The sequence below is a fragment of the Passer domesticus genome, chromosome Z (assembly GCF_036417665.1).
Source record: "Passer domesticus isolate bPasDom1 chromosome Z, bPasDom1.hap1, whole genome shotgun sequence".
NCBI lineage: Eukaryota > Metazoa > Chordata > Aves > Passeriformes > Passeridae > Passer > Passer domesticus.
In genome coordinates, this window is record NC_087512.1 from 75,157,545 (window position 1) to 75,176,430 (window position 18,886).

Sequence of the window (18,886 nt, forward strand, 5' to 3'; positions counted from 1 at the left end):
AATCATGGTGGAGCTTCCTCCTTTGAGTCCAGAACATCTCAGCTGGGAGTGGCTGGGGAGGCTTTGCTGAATTCAGTGCACTGGATCTAAAGGAGTGCTCGTGTCTCACTGTACTTGCTGGGATAAAAGTAGTGGGTTGAGGCCTTTTTGTTGCCCAGCAACATAACTTTGTTTCATTTTGGGGGACAGATGGACTTGAGCACCTTGGAGGACTTTTCTAACCTCTCTGATTCTAGAAAAGAAATATCCACATGCACCACAAAGACACCAGGAGTTCAGATTCAGTTTCGCTTTAAAGGACCAGGCTCTGAGCCTCCAGTAATGTCCTTAGCTAAAGCAGAGCGGCTGTGAACCTGATCCTCTCACTTCTCACAGCTTTGGTATTTGCACCAAAGAAGAATCCAAGTCACTCTTTTACCGAGCCCAGCAAATGGCTCTGCCTAGCAAGGCTTTGGCAGCAGGGGCTGTGGAGGATGGCGAGGGGGCGAGGCAGGGGGGAATGGCCAGGCTGCTTCTGGGAAGCGACCAAAGCTTGCCCTTGCCTGCTGGAGCCAGTGCAGGTGGGATCTGGAGCCTACAAAGTATCTGCCTTGCAGTGGGCCTCATTCCAGATGTTTTCCCAGCAGGTGGCTGGCGTGGGTGTAACATGCAGGCTGGGAAGGTAGCAAGATTTGCTTTTGCTTAAACCTTAGGCAGGAAAGCAGTACAAGTGGCTGGGTTTTGCCATATCTGGCACCTAAGTATTCAAACAAAGGTGAAGGCCATTAGTGTGGAAAAGAAATTCTCTTGGTGTTCCTTCCTTAGAGGAATGCCAGAGTAGTAGAGATGAACATTCCCCCTTCTTCAAGGGAGCTGGAAGAGAGACCTAGAAATTCTGCATGACATGTTGACTACAGCAATGCTGGTGCACTGCCCCAGTGTGTGTGTCCCCATCAGCTCCCCTGAGAAACATCCCGTTTCTCCAAGTTTCAGGGAAGGAGTGTTGAGGTGAGAGACCAGCTCAGCTGGCCAAAGGAGGGAAAACATCAAGTGACATTATTGGGCACCAGACAATTGAGAAAGGGGGCAGGATGAATGCCGCCACTTGGAGAGAAAGCTTTGCACTTGGTTCTGCATGGAACAATTTGCAAGCTCTAGCTCCTCTCAGAGCCAGAGGAGAGGCAGCGGCAGGAGTCCTTGTGGTTCTGCAGTGCAGGAAATGTGGAATGGGCCCTTGGACAGAGCCAGCTCCTGTGCCTGTTCAGCTGCAGGCACCTTACAGAGAAGCACAGAGGAGAGCCAGAGCTGTCCCGGCTCTGCTTTTCCATGTCCAGAGGACTGAGGGGAAAAGCCCCAGTGGGGAGCTCCTCAGAGCAAACTTGCAGCAGAAGAAGTAGAAGGGGCAAAGGTGGCCTGTCCCTGTTTCTGTCCCATGGTTCCCCTGGGGTTCTGCATGGAATGTTGGGCTGTGCCCGTAGCAACTGCCCTTGTCTGCTGCTCCTGCGGCCGTTGGTGGAACACTGGTGGAGCAGCGCTGGAGCAGCAGCTGCAGCATCTGCTCCTGGGCTGTCCCTCAGCAGCCACCTTCTGCACTCAGTGTCACAGCTGGCCTCTGCAGTGACATCCTCATCTCCTCGTCTGCCGCCAGGCATCCCCACAGCACTTTGGCACTGTGCAAGGTAAGAAAATCCCCGTGGGCCCCAAAGCACTCACAGAACAGCAGGAGGCTCCAGCTGGCTCTGCCACCAACCACCACAGACACAGCGTGTGGTCACTTTCCCCAGACGAGGTTGCACATGAAAGCAGGCTGCAACTTCTCCAGGAATAATGCTGCCTCCAGAGGACATGCAGACCTTTCCATAGAGGACGTAGGGAGCTGTCACGGTGCACTTGTAGATTCTCGTTTACTGATCGCCTGATTAGAAGTTCGTGGCACCCATTTAAGTCCTAAAACTACGTTGTGGTGACCCCAAAACCAACTGGTCATTCCGAAGGAATTCAGGGGTTCAGTGTCCACAAATCCTGTTACGCCCTCACTCTGGTCACACCTGCTGCAAAGCTTCAAAAACCAGAAGGATGGGACTTCTCCTCTGGGATGCCTGCCCATCAGAGCATGGAAGCAGTTTGCTGGGCTTGTCCTGCAATACTGGCTTTCATCCTCAGAAATGATCTGGTTGCAGCAATTCTTATGTACTCACATACTTACATCCCTTCCAGACACTGGAACAATATTCTATTTTCATAGCTTTTTTGATTTTTTTCCACCTGCCTTGCATCTCTTTTCCAGAGAGATATTGCTCTAGATTTGTCTGTGTTGTTCAATGTGTGTAGGGCTGGCTCTGCCTCACGGTCAGAGGCAGCTGTAAAATGCCCTCTTGAGTGGTGCTTCTCAGGAACACAATCACAGTATCACAGCATTTTCTGGGCTGGAAGGGACTCCCAAAGATCATGGAGCCCAGCACCTGGGCCTGCTCAGGACAGCCTCAGGAATCCCAGCCTGTGCCCAAGAGCAGTGTCCAAAGACTTTTGTAGCTCTCTCAGCCTTGGTGCTGGGAGCCCTTCCCTGGGGAGGCACTTCCAGTGCCCAAGCCCCCTCTGGCTGAAGAACCTTTTCCTTCCATCCAACCCAAGCCTCCGTAGTGCATCTTCCATGCCATCCTCTTGGCTCTTCTCACTGGCCCCAAGACTCAAGGCACTCTAGTGCCCGCCCTTCAGCTTTCCTTTTTCAGGAAGCTGCAGACTGCTAGAGGGACCTGCCTCAGAAATTCCAAGTGAAAAACACAGCAATGACACCTAATGGAGAGGAACTGGGACAGAGGAGCTTGGGGTTTTCAGTGATGATGAGGATGAGAAGCAAGGCTACCGACACATCTTGGCAGAATGAGTTTCATCTGGAGCGTTGTTTTGATCTCTTTCAGGTGGAAAGGAGAGGCACAATGAAAAGGAAAGCAAGAGCCCACACTGAGCTGTGAGTTTTTGGCCTAGGGTTAAAGGACAGCAAACTTGAGGAACGGCGAGCAGGACAACTGCTCTTTCAGAGTCAGGGTGCAATTGGTCCAAGGCCATGGCTGCACACCAGGTGTCTCTTGACCACTTGCCTTTCTTTCATCCCCCTCCTTCTTCCTCTAGACACATCAATGTTGGCAGTGACTTTCAGGCCGAGCTCCCTGAGCTGCAGACCGGGCCGCCAAGTGAGGATGAAGAGCCTGCAACCCTGGTCTGGAAGCCCTTGGAGGAAGACGACCCTGACCTGGAAAAACCGGACAGAGGTAGCTGTCTAGCTTTCCTTCCACTCCTGAGATAGTCAGGCATGTAAAATGCTGGTTTTTGGGTAAAAAGGCAGCTTTTGGCAGGCTCTGCTTCTCTCCTTGTCATGCCCATCTTCCCTTCTGGAAGTGGTAGGGGCAAGGAGAATGCTCTGCTTCTGCAGCAGAGCAGGAAAAAGAGCAACTGTGCTGCTCTCCAAATGGTTCAGAGGCATGTGCCACTGGAAGAGGGGAGATTGGCCCCCACTCCTTATGCCAAAAGGTGCATGGAAGGGAGAGGCAGCACTAGGTGGGCCCTTGCTTCAGCTGCCCCTTGCTTTGCTCTCCTTTTTGTGCTCTCCAAGCTGCAGGCTTTAGCTCTTGTGCTTTCCTTCTGCCTTGTATGGAAAGCCTTCCACTTTGCTGGCTCAAGACTGACTTTGGGTGGGTTTTTGTTGTGCTTGCAGTCAGAGAACTGTTGGACATGGCCAGCTCCCGTGGCCTTCCCGGGGCAGCAGCTCAGCTGGAGCTCGCCCTGCACTGCCTGCACCAGGCACGCGGCAGCGTTCCGGTAGGAAGCGGCTGTTTGGGCGCAGGCAAGAGTGGGCAGGGAATTGATAAGGCCCGGGCAGCAGGACAGCCTTTCCTGGCTGCGCCTTGTAGAAGGGAGTTCACAAGCAGCAGAGCACTCGCTGCCTGCTGTGTCTCGTCCAGCTGCGGCAGGGCTGAGCCCAAATGGCTCCAGCAGGGACAAGATCTCTCCTGGAGGCAGCGCTGCAGGGTCCTGCGGCCTGCTGCCTTGAAAACCTCCTGGAGATCTGTGTTCTCGAAGACATTTTGAGGGGCAATTCCCAGAAGCCGCAGTCAGCTGAGGCAATTCTGGGTGCAGGAGGAGCAAAATCATGGAGATGGAGAGGAAAATGCTACCCTTGGGGAGCAGGAGCCAAGGGCTGGGCAGCAGAAATGAGGGACTGGGAGCAAAGCCCAGTCTTTGACCCATATGAGAGCCAGTGGCCTCAGTCCTCAGCTGAAGAGGCAAAGCGGCTGAAAGCAGCATGGGTGGGGTTTGGCTCCTTTTTTGTGTTGTGGGGCAGCTCAAGCCTTTTTCCTTTGCATCTTGCAGGAGGCTCTGGAGATGTTGCTCTCAGGGGGGCCTTCAACAGCTCAAGGCCATCCCTTGGCTGATTATCATTACGCAGGTAACCAAAGCCCAGCTTCTTCCTTCACTGACACGTGCTGCCGTGCCCTTAATGGCCGTGTGAAGCATTTCTGCTTCAATTGTGCTTAAAACCAGCACACAATCTCGCCTTCTCTGGGGGCAGGGAAAGCACCAGCATCTACTCCTTCAGCTTGACTCGTTTTCCATGCTTTTTTCCCTGGGGAATGCCTGCTCTCATCTTCATCACCTTCTGAGGGAGCAGACATGCACACACATGAATGATGGCTGGAGCCAGCTTGCTTTCTGCAGCCAGTGGGATCTGCTTCAAGTGGCTAGAGGGATCAATTCAGCTGCTGCTTTTTCTTGCCAGGCTCTGATAGATGGACAGCTGAGGAGAAGGAGGCCTTCCAAAAGGCTTTCCACACCTACGGCAAGGATTTCCATCTCATCCAGAAGCAGGTAAAGCCACAGGACATACCTCACCTTGGCAGATCATCAGAAGGGACATGTTGATTATTGCTGGTACCAAATACTGCACCTATGTCCCTCTCTTCTCAAGTACCAAAACTGTTAAAGTAGTCACAGAACAGGACATGGAAGGCCTGCGTGAAAATGATGATCCTGCCTCTGCAGCCCTTCTCTCCAGGCTCTTTTGGAAGACAAAGCTCTGTTCTGTTAGACTTGTCTTCCAGGTGTGCTGCTGCTTCCACAACACCTTGTGCTGGGAAAACCGCAGTGAACAGGGCAAAGAAGAACTCTGCTAGGGGGACTTGGTGTTGATCTGTGCATTACATGTGGTACCACGTAGCATAAGACTCGGTTTATTACATTGCATAATGCCTCTCTGACTCCTGCATATTGATTTCATTTTACACCCTCCTCAATTTTCTCCATGACTTTAATTCCTACTTTACTCTGTATTCTCATTGTTCTCCAATGCACCCCTCAGGACGGCCGTTTCAGATTCCTTCTTTTGCTTTTCACAACAGATCCCAAGTAAGACCGTGGCACAGTGTGTGGAGTACTACTACTGCTGGAAAAAAGAGCAGAAACTTGCCAGCAGCACTCTTGCTCAGGTGAGTGGGAAGAAAATCCAGACATGCCAGCAGGGTCAAGAAACGGGCAGAAGGGCACTGATGGAGAAGGAAGACTTGCTCACCAGATGATGATCGACAAGTCTCGTCTTTATTCCCGAATCACCGATTATTATACACCTTTTAATTAGCTCATGCATAGTGCAAAATCCCAGCTCACCATTGGCTAACTAGCTATCAGCTAACTACGTGCTGTTTTTAGTATAACTATTCCACTTTCCCAGGCTATGCCGGTCCACCACCTGTGCTTGTGCATTACTTCATCCGTGGGCCAAGGACGCAGCTTAATTGGGATAGCAACTCCCTTCATTCTGTATCTTGGTCAAATTAATCTCACGGTGAGCTTTAGCTGGGAGCTAGCTTGTTACAAAACTCTCAACATTTCCCCCGTTTTCTTTTTGGGCTAGAAGTGTTGTTTTCCAAGCCCTTTCCATCATCTGACTCACTATTCTTTGTATGCAATTAAGCAAGCATGGTAATACAAGCATTAGCAATACTATCACACAATATCTCTATAGCATATTGATACAGAATGATCTGATAAATTCATACAACACATATTCTCAAATTCTTCACAACCATGGCCTTGAGCTAATAACAAGAAATCAATCGCTGCTCTATTTTGCAATACTGCGTGATTTACACTTTGTACATCTTGAGACAGCATGTCCAATACCTGGGAGGTGGCGTTCAGTTCGTCTTTAGCCCAGCAGCCTAATTGCTTGGCCAAATTCATGGCCTTATTAGCTGCCCCTCCAGGTAAAAGTGTGGCTACTACTACCTGTTTCAGCTCGCTCACACATGGTCTTAAGTTGCCAAGTAACATATGCCAAAATAATTTGCTCCGGGGCTTCATATAAGCCTAACGATCCTCTCAAATCAAGCCCTGTAAAATCCCTTAGTGCTCGCTGCCACGAGTTCTGCAAGTTCCAAGAGAATCGGCAGCTCGGGCACCAGTTTTGCCCAATGGTCGATTGCCCCAACCAAAACACCTTATTACAGCCTCCACACTCTAGCGCGATCTATGCAGCGCATTTAGTGTCCCCACAGTCCAGGCATGGCTGTGATTGAGGAGCTTTTACTTCTACCGTAAGGTCCTGACACCACTCGATCCAATCGTCAGGAAGATGAACGCAGGCACGTTGCGCGTTGTTAAAGTAGGGCTGGAGGCGTTGCAAATAGGGTCGCAATATCAGCGTCAGTTTGTTGTGCACCCTCTTTTTGTCCTCCGGTGACAAGGCCGCGACGGTCCTGAACATCTGGTACAGCTCGAGTCCACTTCGCAGGGATCCACAAGGGTCCTGTTGGAGAGGAAACACAAAGATATCCCTTCCCCCAGTATAGTACCCTGGCAGCTACTCCTGCTACATAAAGGGAGTCAGTCACAATATTCAAAGGACCTTTTAAATTCATCATTGCCCATACTACAGCTAAAAGTTCTAATGTCTGTAGACTGTCCCTGGCATCTGCATCTAACAAATGTTGTCGTCACTGTCCTTGCTGTTTCCATGTCACGGCTGCTCTCTTGGACTTTTTACCAGCGTCCGTAAAGGCCGTGATAGCCCCCCTTAATGGTGACAAACTCCGAATGGGCTTTGTTATCTAGTCCCATTCTGTCATCCACTGGAGGGGACTAGGATGCAGTTTCCCAGTCTCCACGACAGCTCCAGCTCCTAAAAGGGCTTCCTGGAGCTCCCCAGAGTTCACCAAATACCAGTCAAGCGTGTCCTTTTTGATGAGCAATCGTATCGTGGAAGGCTCCGCTCCTGTAACTTGGATTGCCCTAAAACGTCCTTTCTTTATGAGGGATGCAATCATTTCAATTTTCAGTCTCACAGTTCTCTGTTGCTGTAGCGGTGGAGAGAGCCACTCCAATACCCTGAGCTCCCCCGTTTTCTTTTCAAGCTGAGACAGGGCACCAATTAAACCAGCAAATAATTGAATCCTTCTGAAGTTTCTGTTAAGACAGAGATTTTCCAAACATAGCAACTTCTTGAATTCTCTGCTGGAGTATTCCTGTAATAATAATTAAAAGAACTACAAAACTGGTAATTTGGCTAAAAACCTTCAGAAACATCTAAATAGTTAGGAAATAAAAAGACAGGATCTTAAAGATACATGTGTCTTGCAGGTGATCACACAAAAAAAATAGAAAAACACATGAAAGCTAGTTGCAAATACTACAACAATACCTTAATAATAATTCTTATCACAAAAATCTGAAAACTTCTTAACAAAAGTGCTTGAAGGGGTTAAGACAACCTTTTCAAAGTATTCATTTAGTATTAACAACAATCACTATCTATCAGCATTACTTACAAAAACTAAAAATAACAAAGATTATAAACTTAATATCAATAATTCTTAAAACTTTGAATCTTGGATAAATATTTTAAAACAAAAGTGAAAAAGATGACAGATAATCTTAAACACAAATAATTTCACTTAAAATAAGGATAGTACAAAATAATTAGCACATTTACATCTATTTATCTAATGCCATCTCTTAATGAATAGAAGAGAGCAAAGACTATAAAGCCCATAGTATACAGAAATATTACAGTTTAAATCTTCTCATACGTAGTCCAAACAGAAACTAGGAAGTTTACTTAGACTCTAAGTGAACCCTAAAAGGTTGTTCACGCCTCAGGCAAGGGAAAGGTAATAAAGTCATCAAACTTAAAGCCATCAAACCCAAATACTCAATCACTTTTAGAAAAGCAAACACATTTACAAAAAAACTGGTAAACAAACTGTAAAGTCTGTGGAACAGTTGGGTGAAATGCCCTGTATAACATCTGGATGAAGCACTGTGTGAAATTTCAGAAGTTTTTCATCCTGATCTTGAAGGAAAAAATTCCTGACCTGTTTTTTCTCAGATACTTGTTTGAATTGCTGCGATGGGCTGTCTGCTGTGCTTGCTAGGCAGCTGTGACAGGGCAGTGCTTTGAGGAATGTCTGCCCGCGCCCCGTCTCCGCCTGCTCCGGCAGAGCCTCAGTCTGCACTATCCCGGGGGTGCGGAAAGGAACGCCCTCGCCCGGACCCGCGCAGCCCTGATCTCCTTTGGGCTCCGCTCTGCCTGGATCTCCGCTCGGGCTGGTTCCCCCTGGCTCTGCGCCAGCACCCGCAGCCAGCGGGAGCACGTCTCACACCGCTGGTGCTTTTGTGCGCTTGCAAAAAGTGAAAAAGCCCTCCCAGCTCCAGCTTTCGGGTTTTGCGTTACTGGTGCGCGTCCGCCGCCGCTACCATTGGCACTGCGCTTATCGCTGCCGCGTATTCGGCTGCCGCGTCTCACTTTGGCCGGCTTGGCCCTGGCCGGCACCCCCCTCGCGATCTGTGCGCTTTCCCCACGGACAGCTGCCGTGAGAGTTTTTGTCACCGTGCGTGTCACTGGACCCGCGGTGCGCGTAACCGCCGCCGGCACCGAGCATGCCGCCGCCGCAGCGCTCGGTCCGCTCCGCCGCCGCACCGCTGGGACCGCCGCTACTATACGCGATTTCGCCGCCACGTCTGCCCCGGGCTCTCCCGCGGCGCGCGTAACCGCCCTCTTGGTCTCGAACTTACGCCACTCTGTTAACTCATGTAGTGCACAAGGATCTTGAGAAACTCCTTGTGCACACCCGTAAGCTAACAACTGTGGGAGCTCTTTCTGCAAGTCTATGTCCTTAATCTGCTGCTTTTTTAAAAAGCAAATAAATAAATCATATGCTGCTTGCCTTTCCATTTCTAATCAGCGCTGTTGCAAGGCTTACAGACTTCGGCAGCACGTAGGCTGAGACGGTCTATACAGCTCCCAGGGCCGCGACCTCACAGTGGTCGTTTGCCGTCCCCCCCCTTGCTTCAGAGAGACCCACTCCTACTTCCCCATCCGTGGCAGCCGTGTCCGTCCGTAGTCGTCGACGTTGGGGTCAGCCATTTGATGGAGAAGGAAGACTCGCTCACCAGATGATGATCGACAAGTCTCGTCTTTATTCCCGAATCACCGATTATTATACACCTTTTAATTAGCTCATGCATAGTGCAAAATCCCAGCTCACCATTGGCTAACTAGCTATCAGCTAACTACGTGCTGTTTTTGGTATAACTATCCCGCTTTCCCAGGTTATTTTTCTCCACCACCTGTGTTTATGCATTACTTCATCCGTGGGCCAAGGACACAGCTTAATTGGAATAGCAACTCCCTTCATTCTGTATCTTGGTCAAATTAATCTCACTGTGACCTTTAGCTCGGAGCCAGCTTGTTACAAAGCTCTCAACACCAGATGTGGACCAAAAACCTTTGTGGAAGGCAGCACTTCCTGGAGGAAGCAATGGCTCAGTGCCAGCCACCGATGCACAAAGGGAGGAGATGCCAGACAGTGCCACAGAAGGTGATTGCTGTGCCAGGCTCAGCCAGGCTCAGCATTCCTGCTGGCCTCCTTCCATGGGAGACACGTCCCAAAACCTGGGAGCAGCTGCACAGGGTGGCCATGGTGGGGAAAGGGCAGAGGGGGAGTGCAAGGCTCCCATGCCTGCTGACGGGGTCTGAGCCTGTCCCCTGGGGCTGGGGGAGCTGTCACGGGGCAGGGAGGGCCAGGGGTGGCAGTGGCTGCTCAGGGATGGCTTTGGCCCGTGTCCCTGGCAGCAGCCACTGCCCAAGCAGCTGCGCTGCCCCCGGGCTCTCCTCCCGGCCTGCTGGGCTTTGTTGGCTGGCACAGCCTGTGCCCAGGGCCGGCAAGGTGCCTGCAGGCCCCAGCTCTGGGGGAAACAGAGAACGTCCTGCCCGTATCCACCGTGCTGCCAGCTCAGCAGTGCAGCACAGCATGGGCTCACGCTCCCCATTGCTCCCACAGACGTTATCAATGAAACAGGAATATATGCCCCGGATCCAGTGCGCCTCCCAAGAATTGTCTGCCCCCAGGATGTGCGCAGGACCTGCATGATAGGCATGGTGGTGACAGTGTTCACTGTGCCACTTGTGCTGATAGGCTGCTATCTTGGCATTCGCAAGCTGTACGAGCTCAGAGGGTCGGTTGTTGATTTTTATCCGCAGTTTTCTTATAACTCTGGTACTGACATTGGTAGCCTCACTGGGAGACATGCTGCAGTGGAGTTGTGGCCAGTCCATGGTTGTCCAAATACCTCTGCTGAGGGTTCTGCTGCTGCCCAGTGCTTCCATTGGCCTCTCAATTGCTGGGCCTTGTCCTGGGGGCCCGCTGGGGCTGCAGCCAGTGCTGGCTCCCACTGAGGCTGCCTGGCCAAGAGAAGCCCCAGGGGCACAGGGTAGGGGCAGAGCAAGTTCTCAACAGTATTTGGGCAGCACAGCTCAGAACAGGACAGGACAGTGCTTATTTAGTATCTCGTGTAAAGTTTCATGGTAACAGTGGTGTTGCAGGGGAGACAAATTTGCTCCAGATCAGTGTTAAAACAAATCCAACGTGATGAAGGTTTGGCTTTGGCCTTGAGACTTTGCTCTTTGTGTGAGCCCTGCTCTGGACTGATTCCCAATCAGTCTTGGAGCCGCTTTTGGACAAAGGCTCATCCCAGCCCTGAGCCTTGGCAGTTCTCTGGCCCCAAAGGGAGAGCTGAGGCTGCACTGCACATGACTGGGGTTCAGGGCTCCATTATCAAAGAGCTTTGAGATGTTTAAATTACTGTATTCTTACTGCATGGTTTTTGTTATGAAATTCATTCATTAGTTTTTAAAACTTAGTTGTAATAAAACTTCTTTTTCAGTGCTTTTTCCAGTTATTTGATATAGTCAGTGATGGCCTAGGTGTCCCATGGCTGAATTAGAAGACTGTAAGTATAATAAAATAAAATAATGGTGACACTCTAATGTCTTTCACAGACTCCTGAAACTTATGTTGGTTTGATGTGACCAACAGAAGAGTTTGGCTCTGCTTTTAATTGAAACAAGCAGCAGAGCTGGAACCTGTTGAAAAGAGTCTCTTCGCTTCATAGGTAAAGCCAACTGCCAGGGTTCTTTATTGAGGAATATAATATCTATATTTCATGTATATACTCCTGACAAGTAGCTGATAGAAATGAGGGATTTGGACTCTTTGGGAAGTACTGACCAGCTGGGCATTGGGTCTCTGAAGCTCAGTCTGTAATAACCAGTCTTTTTCAGAAAAGAATGTTCAGTTTCTTCCTGGCCCTCACTCTCTTGCATTTGCATTGAAAAACACTTCTCAAAAGAAATTTACAACAGCTCTTTGTGGTCCCTTAGTTGACTTTTCTCTCTTTCTCCACAGACGCCAATGAAAACCTGGATCATTCCATTAAAAAAGCTGGAAAGCAGCTCCTGCAGAATAGGGCATAAATCTGCTCCCACCCTCTGGACAGGACCTTCTGATTCCTCCCTGAGGAGCAGGCACTCATGAATGTCAGTCAGGGAGGAATTTGCTGCAGTTCCAGAACGTGGCATCTTAAAAGCATCTGCTATTTAATGTATTTGCTAAATATAACTGTAAAAAATAAAATCTCTTTCTAATCAAAACTTCATACAAGAAGGATAAAAAAAGAGATTTTTTTTTTAAAGCTGCTTATTCATTGAGCAAGGCTGAAAGACTTGGGGAATGAGAACAGTTCTGTTTGGGAGGCAACTCCAGCTCTCTTGTCCAGCAGCACCATCAGGACATTGAGTTCCCAGTGTCCAGGGATGGTTTTGCTGTCACCCTGAGGGACACCACTGGTCACTGACATCCATTGGGCCTCTGAGCCATTGTCCACAACCCTGTGGATGTGACCAGCCAGGCAATGCCTCATTCTCCAAACTGTGCCTCCATCAGATCCATAGCTCACCAAACGCGGGACAAGGGTGCTGGGCAGGGCTGATGTGTCCAGGGCATTACAGAAGTGCAGAGTGGTGGCATCTGTAGCTCTTCTCTTGTGCACTGAGGCAGCCACTCCATCATGGAAGGCCTCTGGCTTGGTCAGGCAGCACAGACCCACCGTGTGCTCCTCAAGGTTTCCTTTGCCATATCAAAGCATTGAAGAGCTCGGATGGTTTCCTCCGCTGTGATATTGACTGACTGTGTCCTTTGAGGACCACAAGAGGAAGCAGAGCCTTCCATTGCACATGAAAAGCAAATGGTGAAGTAAAGGCTTCACCCTTTCCTATGAAACAAAAGGGCTGTGTGAGTCAGGGTCCTCCCAAGGTGCCACACTTCCAGCTGGGAAGCTGTTGACAGGAGGGAGTGGGGTACTTGTCTCCAGACAGAGATCACACTCCTCAGCATCGTGGGCTGTGGCTGACAGTGCCTGAGGAGCTCAGAAATCCTTGGATGTTATCTCCTGGGCCAGTGTGCAGAACACAGAGCAGTGAGCTCGACTGGGGGGACTGGCCCAGCCCTTGGACACAACTGCCAGGCAGGACAAGCTCCCTCCCCAGAAAGGAAAAGTCCAGCCCTGAGATCCATCCCGAGCCAGGCCATGAAGTCACAGGAGGATTGTGAGGTCACAGCAGGATTGTGAGGTCACAGCAGGCTCTGGGGTCACAGCAGGCTCTGGGGTCACAGAACCCTGTGGTTCTACAGCATCACAATGTCCAGCCCCTCCGTCCTTAAAAAGCGGTGCTGATGTTGGGACAGCGGTGGCAGCAAGAGCTGCGGGACTGGCAGAGGGCAAGGCACCATGGCCCTTGCTCTGCGCCTCTTCCTCCTGCGCCTCCTGGCTGTGGCCCTGCCTGCCAGGGCTGCCCAGGCTGCTCCGCTGCAAGCGCGGGGAGCAGGTGAGCCGGCAGCCTGGCTGCCCTTTCCTGGGACAGTGCTCTTTGGGTGACAGTCATGGGAATGATGGGGCTGGAATGCCCTGGGAGGATAGTGCGGTTTAGTTAGGGTGAGAGACTGGCACAAATCCCCAGGAGTCTCTGGTCGTTAATGTGCTGTTGTCACTCAACGGCTGTTTGTTCCCTGTTCTAGAGAGTTCTGTGCCCCCTCTCCCCCCACTGGCTTTCCCTGGGAAACCACCCCCACTCTGCTCCCCCACTGGTGGACCCCCAGTCATCCCATTTCAACTCCTCCCCTGACTCCCTTCCCCATTGATGTTTTGTACCCTGACCCCTCCTACCTTCCCCCAGTGATGTACCCTGGCCCATCCCCTGCTGCTCGCTGTTGGCCCCTGGTTCCCTTCAGCAGATCTTGTGCTCCTGTTTGTTCTCCTCACCCTCACCCCACCTGGAGCCCTGGATCTTCCCTAAACAAACCCTGCTGGGTCTGCCAAGCCAAGAGTGCCCTCGTCTGTCTGGTGAGGCTGTCATTACTCCATCCGGGCTCAGGCGTCTGCTGGGCTGGGGAGTTGTCAAGGCTGCCCGAAGCGGAGATGCTTTTGGTGCTGCAGGCACCCCGACAGCACCTGCCTGGGGAAGCTACTCTGGCCTCCCGCAGCGCTCCCTGCTCCCTAGGAAGTGCTAGGGATGGTTAAGCCCAGGGCTTTGGGGAGGGTTTCCTCTGTGGGACAGAGAGAGCCCCCACGGGCCTGGGGCTGCTCCAGCCACCACACCAGGGATGTTGCACAGGGTCTGCAAAGAGGGTGGAGAGTCACCAGAGCTTACCCAGAGCTCCCCAGGCCCCTGTGCATCTTTGGCCTTGTCTACTGACATCTGGCAGCCAAGGCCTTACCCAACCCCCTTGCAATGCCCAGTTCCCCAAGAAACAGGGGGATCCCAGCACACCATGGAAATGGGTCTGGTCGGTGCTCCCTTCTGCATTGGGATCGTGACATTGGTTATATCAGAAAGCTGGTGAATGACAGTTTGAAGATTCTACAACATGCTGGAGGCAAATGCTCTGTGTGCATTTCCTGACAAAATAATCGAGGTCCATGTGCCAAGAGCTCACTCATGTGCCCTTTCCTTTAACATCAGCTCCCACTGAGGCTGCCTGGCCAAGAGCACAGGGCAGAGGCAGAGAAACTTCTGTACATCATTTGGGCAGCACAGCTCAGGACAGGACAGGACAGCGCTTTTTTAGTAGCTTGTGTAAAATTTCATGGTAACAGTGGTGTTGCAATGAAGCAAAATTTGCTCCAGATCAGTGTTAAAACAAATCCAACGTGATGAAGGTTCAGCTTTGGCCTTGAGACTTTGCTCTTTGTGTGAGCCCTGCTCTGGATTGATTCCCAATCAGTCTTGGAGCCGCTTTTGGACGAAGGCTCATCCCAGCCCTGAGCCTTGGCAGTTCTCTGGCCTCAAAGGGAGAGCTGAGGCTGCACTGCACATGACTGGGGTTCAGGGCTCCATTATCAAAGAGTTTTGAGATGTTTAAATTACTGTATTCTTACTACATGGTTTTCTTTATGAAATTCATTCATTAGTTTTTAAAACTTTGTTGTAAAAAAACTTCTTTTCCAGTGCTTTTTCCAGTTATTTGATATAGTCAGTGATGGCCTAATTATCCCATGGCTGAATTAGAAGACTGTAAGTATTATAAAATAAAATAATGGTGACGCTCTTATGTCTTTCACAGACTCCTGAAACTTATGTTGGTTTGATGTGACCAACAGAAGAGTTTGGCTCTGCTTTTAATTGAAACAAGCAGCAGAGCTGGAACCTGTTGAAGAGAGTCTCTTCACAGCTAAAGCCAACTGCCAGGGTTCTTTTTTTCCAGCTCTGGGTAGGACGATAAAAATTTCTCCGCAGTAAATCGTCCTGACAAGTAACTGATATAAACTGGGCATTTGGGCTGTTTGCTGCCTAACCCCTGAGTTCCTCAGAGCTGCAGCTCCCTGTTCTCTTGGCAGACAGGGGCTGGCTATGGATGACAGTCACGTCTCTGGCCTGGTGCACACCAGGTCCACACATGAGCTGAAGGATCATTCTTGCACACCCCATCCTGGAAGAACCAGTTCATTGATGAGTCTGACACAGTTTGATGCATGGCAGCAAAAGAAGGCAAAATAAAGGCTAGAATTGGTACCATTCTGTAATGTGCTTTTGCCACCAACATTATCCAAGTTCCTGTGCTTGTTTTCCTGGAGAATTTGCACTCAAGAGAGCTTCGGTGCCTTTGATTAAAACAGTCTTAAGAGCAGCTTGGGGCTGGTCAGTCATTTAGATGTGAGCACTGCCTGGGGTCCAGGCAAAAAGAACATTAGCTGCAGGCCACCCATACAGCTTTTCACATTAATGAGCAAGAAGCCTTTATTTTTGCAATCTGAGGGATGTTGGGGGGATTTTCGCACCATCAGGCCAAGGTACAAGGCTCTGGATCTACACAGTACTTTGGTAAGGAGGGGAACACAGGTGGGGACAATCCAGGCTGTTAGCAGTGCCCCCACCCCCTGATTAGGGACAGCACAATGTCTTTTAGAGCTCATTAACCAGCTGGTGAAACACTGCATACTCACAGGCAAGTTGAACAGAAAATCTCTTTTACATGATGATCTCTGAGCACCAAAGCAAAGACCAAGAAAAAAAAAAGCCAAAAACAGCCCAACCAACTAAAATACAAATAATTTTTGACCAGTCTGGTTTTTTTAAAAGAGCTTTATAAGACTGACTAAGCCAGTGCTGAATTAAGAGTGCCACATATTATGTGCCTTCCATAAAGAGTGGGAAAGCTGCTGCTATGCAAATGTGGGTGCAGGGTCAGACCCTTAACTTCAGACACAGCCCTGCTTTCCTGAGGGACAGCAATTCATCTGTTAGAATCCCTTGGAGCTTCTGGAGCTGCTCTTGGCCCTCCTGTGGATAACTGGGCTGCTGTGGAGCACTGCAGAACTTTCAGCTTGGTTCCTGTTATGTATATTATGGTAATTCGTACTGATAGAACACAAATATATATATATAAAAGAATAAAATATCATACCTTGAAATCACAGTAGCGAGGGAAGAGGGGATTGCTTCAAAGGGTGAGGAAACCGCAGCTGGCAGTCGGGTAGGAGGAGTGTCATTAACATAGGAAGTGAACCCAGCCAGCCCAGGAGATTGTTGTTCTCACTGGTGTGAACAGGAGGAGGCTCAGCGATGGTGGCCCATGGAGATGTTCATCTTAGACAGAGGGGATCATCAAGGACATACATCTGCATACGGGATTCCGGTAACCGAAGAGTGGATACACATCAGTTCCCGGACAAGGTTCTGTCCAGCACAGGACGCAGAATAGAGGCATCATGAATATGAAGAACCCTGAGGAAAGACAAAGGGACTCTGCCACGGGCTAGAAAAAGAGTATAAGAACGGATTCTGCCAAGCGGCATTGGTGAACAGCGGGGATTGGGTGCCATAGAAGGCGGATCTGTGTTCACCCAGCTTCCATCCCGGGGTCGGTGCTGTCCTTGATTGTTGGCTGTCGGGACTGTATATCGGTTGTGAATAAATTTATATTTTATTTTTATTAAATTGGCTGGATCGATTTTTACCTATAACAGTATCCATGTATGGCGGCCTGCAGAATGTAAGCAGCATCTTCATTGGCCAACAACAGACTGGAAAGGAAAAACCAGCATCAGAAACGTGTGAGATGGAAAACTTTGGGCTGTTTGAGATCAAAAATGTCACCTAAAAATCTCAATGGCGAAGAACAACCTTTCTCACAAGGATTCCAGTAGAACAAATGACACGGGTGTTGGAATAACAGCCAGTTCCCACAGCAATGCCAATTCCTTGGTGAGGAGGGTCCCATGGAGAGTCGGCTGAGTAACGACACTCACAACAAATGTGGCTACATGTCATCCTCCTCTATTAAGCAACTTTGACATATTTATCCTTCTCTATATACTGTCTCACACCACTGGTGCTTAATGCTCATTGGTTAAGTAGCTATATTCACACATACATCTTAATTACTGATTGGTTGTCACACTATAAGCATCTTTAGCTAAGGTGTGCCAAATGAGCAGTTCCCACGATGAGCTTGGCGCATTTGGTTTCATCCTGGCACAAAGCTCATTCTTCCTTGTTGCATCTATTTGAGGACAGTACATGGTCTATCTTGTTCCTGTTTGAGGACGCTACATGGTTTTCAGAGTAACTCTGTAATCTGCAGCCCAGGGCTGTCCAATTCCCACAGGGGAATATCATGGCCCTGTTCAGCCAAGAATCCTTCTACACCTTGGAATAAAAGGCAGTGTCCACTGCAAAGACATTTCCCTGTCCTGCGGGCTCCATAAACCACACATGAACATGGCACTTTTCCTGAGTGCTTCCCAAAGCTTCTCTGCAAGAAGCACTGGAGAAGTGCATGGGGCAAGAGTTCTGCAAGTGCCAGGCTCTTGTGCAGCAGAAAAGTCATAAAATATGAAAGATTCTAGCAACCCCAATAAATCCATCCTTTATGGCTTGTCAATATTCCAGGGAATTTCAGTTGCTTCAGGGCAAAAACAAACACAGGGAAAACTTTCCCAAGTATGGTTTCATGACATGATTCCCGTTTCTCTGCTCCTGTTTGTGGAAGAAGACGAGATTACAAGCTGCCCAGCTCAAGAAGGAAAGGAGGATCTACACTTCCCTGTCATATTTTCCTACTGACAAAGGAATTAAGACAAAGAATTTGGGAAAATGGAGGGATAAGACTGGAGTACAGATGAAGTTTTACCTCTAAGATACTTCATTTGCTAAAATACAAACACTTTTGTTGTACATGGATCTCCTTGCTAAACCTCTTTGTCTTCAAACTCCCTTCCTCCATGGCAGAACTGAACAAGCTCCATGTGTCAGAGCTTCGAGTTAAAACCTCTATGATGAGTTAGTTTTAATGGACCCATTACCAGTCTGTGGGGTTGCTGTCATGAGGAGCTCAGGTGGCTTTTTGTTGAGATCAAAATCAATGAGCCATTTGTCCCAGCTCCACCTGTCCTGAGGCAGCACTGGCTCCACTGTGCCATTTCTAAATGAAAATTGAACCTCCTAAAGAAGCCAGGCCAAAATCATGAGAAAGTAGTCACAAAACTTAATTTCAGCAGTTTGCTGGGTCTTGATCTAACAGCTACCACCTTCCCAAAGTCCAGGTTACCCTAAACAAGGCTCTTTGCTCTGTAAGCAGCCTTTCAATTGGTAATGTTTCATACCCATGCAGAAGAACAAAAAGCCAATTCCACTGTAGAAACATGAGCTGCTGCTATGCAGTAAGTTGTGCTCAGTAGCTGACCTGCTGCTTTAGTTTTGAGGCAGGAGATACTGCCATAAAATTTCACAAGAAAGTTATCAAGTATCTAAAATATGCAGTGTTATGTTATTTTCTACCTCCAATATTGCCAGCACATAGATTAAGGAAGAAAGGTATTTACCAGCCACCATAGATGAAAAAAATTAAAATGAAAAAAGGGCTTTTAAGGATATCAGAGTGATGGCCACCAGTCATTTTCCAGCTTTGCAGGATTTTGGTTCAAAGTCAATCTAAATAATCCAGCATATGTCTAGCAAGAAGGAAATCACAGTTCATGTCTGCTCCTCCACCCAAGCTTTGCTGTATCAAAGATGGATGGT

General features: G+C 49.2%; 1 protein-coding gene across 3 annotated transcripts in view; it reads left to right on the forward strand.

The window, feature by feature from the left end:
• Positions 1-4,097: 4,097 nt before the first annotated feature.
• Positions 4,098-18,886, forward strand: part of LOC135290251 (zinc finger protein 541-like) — a 310,832-nt gene continuing 296,043 nt past the window's right edge. Inside the window, exons 1-5 of one of the 3 annotated variants that reach the window (XM_064404152.1) lie at positions 4,098-4,423; positions 4,754-4,842; positions 5,373-5,459; positions 11,309-11,421; positions 11,715-11,945. In XM_064404152.1, coding sequence (XP_064260222.1) covers positions 4,360-4,423; positions 4,754-4,842; positions 5,373-5,459; positions 11,309-11,338 — 270 coding nt within the window. In that variant the 5' untranslated portion in view covers positions 4,098-4,359 and the 3' untranslated portion in view covers positions 11,339-11,421; positions 11,715-11,945. Of the gene's footprint in view, positions 4,424-4,753; positions 4,843-5,372; positions 5,460-11,308; positions 11,946-18,886 lie in introns of those variants that run through there. The other 2 variants (XM_064404151.1, XM_064404150.1) reach the window with 2 other exon arrangements.